The sequence below is a fragment of the Morone saxatilis genome, unplaced genomic scaffold (assembly GCF_004916995.1).
Source record: "Morone saxatilis isolate NCDOM2014 unplaced genomic scaffold, NCSU_SB_2.0 Contig17, whole genome shotgun sequence".
NCBI classification, from domain to species: domain Eukaryota; kingdom Metazoa; phylum Chordata; class Actinopteri; family Moronidae; genus Morone; species Morone saxatilis.
Window position 1 is genome coordinate 26,068,371 of NW_023339729.1, and position 7,241 is coordinate 26,075,611.

The 7,241-nt window shown below is 41.7% G+C and overlaps 1 protein-coding gene across 4 annotated transcripts in view; it reads right to left on the reverse strand.

The window, feature by feature from the left end:
• Positions 1–288: 288 nt before the first annotated feature.
• The window catches only part of LOC118326674 (heterogeneous nuclear ribonucleoprotein L-like), a 14,706-nt gene continuing 7,753 nt past the window's right edge, over positions 289–7,241 (reverse strand). Inside the window, exons 4-12 of one of the 4 annotated variants that reach the window (XM_035659714.1) lie at positions 5,920–6,016; positions 5,717–5,789; positions 4,728–4,787; positions 4,401–4,630; positions 4,103–4,224; positions 3,310–3,508; positions 2,839–2,896; positions 2,565–2,666; positions 289–1,605 (exon numbers count right to left, since the gene is read on the reverse strand). In XM_035659714.1, coding sequence (XP_035515607.1) covers positions 1,550–1,605; positions 2,565–2,666; positions 2,839–2,896; positions 3,310–3,508; positions 4,103–4,224; positions 4,401–4,630; positions 4,728–4,787; positions 5,717–5,789; positions 5,920–6,016 — 997 coding nt within the window. In that variant the 3' untranslated portion in view covers positions 289–1,549. Of the gene's footprint in view, positions 1,606–2,321; positions 2,452–2,564; positions 2,667–2,838; positions 2,897–3,309; positions 3,509–4,102; positions 4,225–4,400; positions 4,631–4,727; positions 4,788–5,716; positions 5,790–5,919; positions 6,017–7,241 lie in introns of those variants that run through there. The other 3 variants (XM_035659715.1, XM_035659716.1, XM_035659717.1) reach the window with 3 other exon arrangements.

Genomic DNA, 7,241 nt, shown 5'->3' on the forward strand with positions numbered 1-7,241 from the left:
CATACACAAACAATTAAAACACAATAAAAAAGAGGTGAAGATTCAAGATGGAAACTGAATTGTGTTTACACAGCAGAGAGCATTATCTACTTTTGACTTTGCCTTTTCGATGTGCACTATCACAGTTATTACCTCAGAAATAAAAAAGGATTCTATAATTTACAAAGTAAATATATTTTGTAGATAAAGGAATATTTTTCATTCATAATTTGTCTTCAATCTCATTTTGTTAAAAGAAATCAAATCCTGAACCCAGTATCGAGTTTTCAATACAATATGACAACATCACATACGGACGGAACTTTTATTACCGTCAACATCCACAGGTACAGAAAGCTGGTTTGTGATTGGCTGTCAGCTGTCTTTTAAAATCATATATAAGTACACCTCAACATAGTTGAACAGTTCATCCATTAAAAATTCGTCCTCAAGATATTTCAAAGAAATTACACACACACACACACACACACACAGTTATTCATTTCCCTCTGGTATCAGTCCACGCCTTCAACATATAAAAGGTCTCTGTCTGACTGACAGCAATAAACTGTCCCTCCAGGAAGTTGAACACAGATTTAACCTACCTGTGAATTTTGTGCAACCTTTCAATTTTGTCCAATCACCAAAACTTTGACCAATTGTTGTAGTTTCCTGCCAGTTTAACCGATCATAGCAGTCTCCCACGATTTCATAGCAAAAAAAGCCTAAAAACATGCGTCGCAATGTTTTTTAGAAAAGCTGCTGTGAAATTCTAGGCTGCAACAATCAGACCACAAAATGCTGGAGAGACTGAATAATCCGAATAATTATTTGGATGTGTAATTGAGCTTTTGATTTTTGATAAACAACATAAAAAATTTAAGGTATGCGGCATCATAATGCTTAGATTTTTGTAATGATATAAAGTCAACTTAAAGCACATGAGTCAATGGAACAAACAAGAATGAAATCGCCTATAATTAAAATTCGGCTTCAACAGTTCATTTTTGAGTTGGGTTTAATGTGAATGAGTGACTCCCATTTGTTTGGAGGATTAATTTATGTCAGATGTGTTGTCAGGTTTTACAGTGTGACTCAAAATTAAAAAAAATTAAACACAAAATCAAACAAATAAAACAAAATGACACATACATTTGTATTTTTACTGTAACACCCTGTTACAGATCCTCCACCCTGTGAAGCTGCTTCGCTGTGAATAATTCTCCTTACAGCTGATATCTTCAGAATTCTATTCAGGGCCTTTTTGTGGAGGATGAAGTCATTTATTGATTTGATTTTTAATGTGTGATTTAATGAACCGGGTGAGTTGGGAGAAGATTTCCTCTCAGGCTTCTGACATCATTTAGTTTTGAAGGAGGTGGTTCAGTCCTTGCTGTGACTCATGTAGTCCACTGCGGTCTTTAAGGTGCTTTTCTTCTTCGTGGCTCCATCACTTCCTGCTGCGACAAACACAGTCCATCCATTCAGAATCTTTTGTCCATCCGTTTCTTCTTGTGATGAACAAACTTCCTCTCCTTTGGGCGCCCGTGGCGGCCATCTCTTTTGTGTCTCACAGATGGGAGGAGGTGGAGAAGCAGAGTTTGAGGGTGAAGGGATTGGAGCTGTCTGCACGGCAGAGAGGGAGAACAAGCTCAGTTTACACTGACATAAAGACGGCACACAGTCTGCTTGAAGGCTTTCAGTCCAGTATAATTAACATAATGAATCTATTTTACAGACAAACAACCTCCCTCCCAGCAGTGTTGTTGTTGTTGTTTATTTAATCTGTGTGAATCCTGACATCTGGTGGTGAATGCAGGCAGTGACCTGTCTGTCTGCCGATAGTGCTCGATCACAGGGGTATGTAGTAATAGATTACATCAGTAATTAATCAGTAGGGCTGTCCCCTAATAGTCAATTTAACCCCAGTCGCTGAGAAGAGACTAACGGCTCATTCACACTGCTGACCTGACTGGTCCCAGACCAACAGACTGCTCTGCACTGATGTGTGTTCTGACCCCTTTCTAGATAGACCAAGCAATTAACTGTTTTCAGCAAGTTTGAGCTACAGTAGTCGTCTGTGTGTTGGTTTACCACACCGGGCCAGCCGTCACACCCCCACCTGCATGCAAATGAGCCGTCGGAACCCCCATGGACTCCTGGTCTTTCTGGTTCTGTTCCTTCCCTTGGACCTACTTTTGTGATAGGTTATGAACCTCCTGCAGGACGCTGGGAAACCCCCCCCACATAGAGCTGCAGGTTTTTGGAGATTGTTCTGACCCCGTTCCATCGCACAGTTGTGGTCATCCTTGGCACACCAGGCTACCTCAAACACTCACGCTGCCCATTGTTCTCTTCTAACACATCAACTCAGGACCAAATTCAGATTTCTTGCATTTATCCCCCTCATGAACAACTTCTAGTACTTGATAAAAGCTCCTTGTGGTTTCTCAGTTGAACCGATTTGTGCAACTGTAATCAGCACAAAAAAGGCAATATATATATCTGCAGACACAGAAAACAGTGACATGACTTCATGTGCAAACAAGCTCTCACTAGTGTGTCTGCGACAGTTGAGTACTTACTGGGTATTCTGATCTGGTGGTGGTTGAGGACGGTCAGAGCCTCCACAGCTTCAGTTTTACTGTCAAACTCCAGCAGACCAGACAGGGTCTTAGAGCTGGCTGCTGGGACGAAGAGGAGGAGGAAAATGATGAAGAAGCAAAAAGGAGACAGGAAAAGATGTCTGAGTTGCAAGTCAGATCTAGATATTATTTTAAAATTGTATTTATAACTTTGAGCTATAGTTCGATGTGTTTAGTGTAGCTCCTCTTCTGCTGTGTGATTGGTTAAACTCACGTTTGGCATCAAAGACCTTGAACTTGGTGAAGGCAGGAACATTGTGTTCAGTACAGAGCTGCGGACGAGACAGAGAGGAGAGAGGTCAGACTGTTTCATTAGGAGTTTCTGCTTTCTCTTCTCTCCTTTTAAGGGATAATTCCAGTTTATTGTGGCTCCAAGGGTTGTGATAACTTTGCGCTCCTTTGTAGCGTTTCAGGGAAATAAGGACTCAAAACCAATTTTTAAAATTTATTTCATGATTATAAATGCCATAAATTCAGTGATGGATTTTAAACATTTGAAACACACAATACAGACATTGGTGAAGTGTGTCAAATGACAAAAAAAAAATCTAAATTTTGCACCCAAAACATTACAAGATACTCTAAAAGCCAAACCGCATCACTGATGGTGTCCCACAGAGCTTCATACCTGGCCCCATTATCTTCTCAGTTTACATCTCTTCAGAAAGCTCAGGTGTGACCTCACCTTGAGCAGCTGGTGTTGGCTGAGGGTGGGCGGGGCATTGTAGAAGTGCAGGACAGTGGCGGGCGGCTGGATGATGTTCCTGTTGTTCTGTGCACTGCTGAAGCGGTTGTTTCTGGTCAGACTGAAGTCCAGGTAGCTGCTGCTGCCGTCGGGCAGCTCAAACACCTGACTGGGAATCACCGCCTGCTGCTTGGACACACTGAGAGGTGACGGAGGGAGGTAGGAAGGGAGGGGGTTGATAGATCCATGGATGGATGATAAACAAAGGCATGTAGGCACAGAGGGATGGGAGGGAGCAAACAGAGAGAAGAAAGTAGGCAGTCAGGGTACTGAATGGGACAAAAGTGTAAAGCTCATGTTAAAATTATCATCTAGGGGATCATGAATATCTACAGTCAACATCATTCCGGTTCATCTTTCCAAGTGTGAAGTAGAAACTACAGAGACACACTGGACCTTTAAAATTAGAAAGTAAGCGTTTCATTTAGAAATCTTTTAAAACAGATCATTAAATGATATGTGTTGATTTAAATTTTTTGTAACGTTATTTTTAAAATGTATCTAAATGTGTTAAATTTGACACCACACCGGGGTTCACTGTTTGAGTTCATTATATAATTTAGTTACAATGAACAACAATCAGCTGTTCTCTCCAGTTATTGTTATTATTATATATAATATGAAATATCCATAAAATATACTCAGTGGTAGACTCCTATAAGGAGAACCTTTGTCTCCACCTGACAACCAACCTTGGTTATATTTCCTAAACGTGGCAGTTATCAGCGCTCACCAGACGTTGAGTTTTTTGCCGAACACCTTGATGCTGTTGAGGTGAGTGACGGCTCGGTCAACAGCATACTCATCTCCCATCTCCACCAACGCCGTGCCGGGAACACTCTTCATGAACTTCACCTGCAAAAACAGAAGCTTCCAAATGACTGACCGGTGGCAGACTGGGACATAAGGTTTACTCCTGTTTACTGCAACACACAACTCTCTCTCTCTCTCTCTCTCTCTCTCTCTCTCTCTCTCTGTCTTGCCCCTCTCTCTGTTCTCCTCCCTCTCCCTCTCTCTGGGTCAGCACACACCTTCTCCACGTTGCCGTAGAGACAGAAGAGGTTGAAGATGCAGCTGCAGTTCATCTTGGCGGGATGGAGGCCGCTCACCATGGCAACTGAGCTGGAGGCTGCGAGGCCCAGGAAGGAGGAGGAGGAGGTTTTAGGGAGGAGAAGAGGGTAGGAGACCATGTCCTGCACCTCCTCACTGCTCCTCCTGTACCTGCTGTTAGCAGGCAGAGGCAGCAGGGGGCAGTGTGGGCCTGCAGAGACACAAACAGCACACTGAAGTTAGAACTGAGACAGCTGGAAGAGAGAGGACAGACAAACAGACAGGACAGACAGACAGACAGACAGTACCGTAGCCATTGGATGGATGCTCTCCCAAGATGGCCTGACGCTGCCTTCCCTTTCCCCGCTCTGCAACACACACAAACACAGAAATCTAAGCCAAATAAGAGCTGACAGGAAGATCTTACTGTCGCTAGTGGCACTGTCACTCACTCACTCACACACACCACACACACACACACACACACCACACACACACACAACAACAACAAGTTTAAGTGCCCAGCAGTCTGGTGTAATTAGTTGGGGGTTAGCAAAGTCCTGACCCACATAAGGGTCGGAGCAGCGGGAGGTTGAAAGTGAGTGGGCTCCTCCTCAGCAGAAGAGACTCTATTTTCAGGAACCCTCCGCAGCAGCTTGCAGCCAGGCTCTCCATGGGCTGCAGTTTAACCTGTGAGTCTCCAGGCAGAGCTCACTGAGCCCTGTTTCACCTTCAAACTTGGAACATCTTGGTACAGTATTTATTATAAAACACCAAAATCCTACTTAGACTTCTTACTTAGACTGTCAGTGTCTGTCTGTGTGTGACAACCATGGATAAAGAGTGGATACAGCATTGAAGGCTGCTAGAGATAAAATGTATATCGGACTGAATGGATCAAATTCTGATAGTGAAACAAATCATATTGCTGTAATATTGTTGTCACAACTTTTTGGGCCAGTGTGCATCACGTTAAATATAAAGCTCTTCCAAAATGGTGTCGAAACCTGAGATTTAATCCAAGAGCAAGATTGTGCTGGAATGCTTGCTAGCATCTAACTAGTTAGTGATAAGTCATAAACATGGATACGACACACACACACTCACAAACACACACTCACACACACACAATCCTTTTGAACTAAACTGACAAATAAATGCATTGACAAACAGAAATATTGACTAACTGAATGATTTTTTGCATTAATAAAACTGAGGAAAATATATTCAGAATTTGATTTAAATAATTTCAAATTGAATCAGTGCAACGTGTGTGTGTGTGTGTGTGGCATCCTACCTCGGTGCAGGAGGAACGGTTTGGTGTAATCCCAGCTGCTGTTGTCATTGCGGACGACGTTCAGTCTGTTGGGCTGCAGGGGGCGACAGAGCACAGCACCTCTGGGTGGGTGTGTGTGCATGGGCATAAGAGCAACGGTGTGTATGTGTGCATGCACCTGAGTGTGTGTTGGTCCAGAGCACTGTGTTTGTGTGTGTGTTTACCCGAGCGTATTCGATCTTGAGCGTGCAGCAGCCAGCGTAGATGTCTGCTCCGTTCAGAGCCAGTTTGGCCTTCTGAGCGTCCTCCACTGACTCAAATGTTAACAAGCTTGTTAAGGGTGACTCATAAGGGTGACCAGAAACTAGCCACTCAAAGGAGAGAAACACAACCACCGCTGTCTTCAAGGAGCTCTACTGTCATCTTTAATTAACCTAAATTTGATCTTAAAAGATTGTCCTGTTTTCAAGAGCAGCAACAGGTTCTTTAATTAAGTGATTACAGCTCGTCATCATGTTGCATCTACAGCCGTAAAATTGAAGTTGAATTCTCTATTAACCTTTAAACTGCGGCTTTAATGGATTCGAGTGGTGGAATGTACTTAAGTACAATTTTGAGATACTTTACTTTAGCATTTCCATTTTATGCAAATAATAATAATAATAAATTATCATGTATTATTATAGATTGAACTACACAGCAGTGAAGTAATTAATGCTATAAAAATTATAATCCAATAATGTAGTATATATTATTCTGAAATTACCCATTCTGCATGTTGAGTAGTTTTGATACTTAAAGTGTATTTTGATGCTAATGCTTTTACTTGATGAGAAAAGAAATGCTGAAATATTAATATTGCACAATTATGAATAATTGCCAAGAGGTTTTTCCTTGCCACTGTTGCCAGTGCTTGCTCATGGTGTGAACTTTTGGGTCTCTGTAAATCATTTTATAAGGAGTAAGGTCTATTCGAAAGGTATCCTGAGATAACCTATGTTATGAATTGACAAATAAAAATGAATTGAAAAATGGCATAGTGTGCCTCACATGGGGCACCATTTATTGGGGTAGTAATGAACTGTTGAGTTGATTTGATCCAAATTTGATTGACATTCAACACAGTGTGGTGTCCCTTTAAATCTAAAAATGAATAAATAATGACTTGAATCAATATTAAAGGTCATTATGGCGCCACCCTTAAAGAAGGGTAACCATAGGCAATAATCAATTTGAAATTCTGATTAATATTAAAATTAATAACTATGACCTAAATCACCATATTATTACCTGAAAATAAGAATTGTTGTGTTATGGTTATTTTCGAATGAGACATTTTGATATACAGAGGGAGCGGGTCCTCTTCTACAGAGTCCACCATTTTTCTACAGTAGCCCAGAATGGACAACACTGGCTCCAGATAGGGGCGTTCACATTTTTGGTTCATTTCTTGGCCAATGTAGTTACTCCTACACACTTAAAATGCTGAGCTGTATTCAGTTGCTTGCAATCTGCAACTTCACCACTAGATGGCACTAAATCCCAC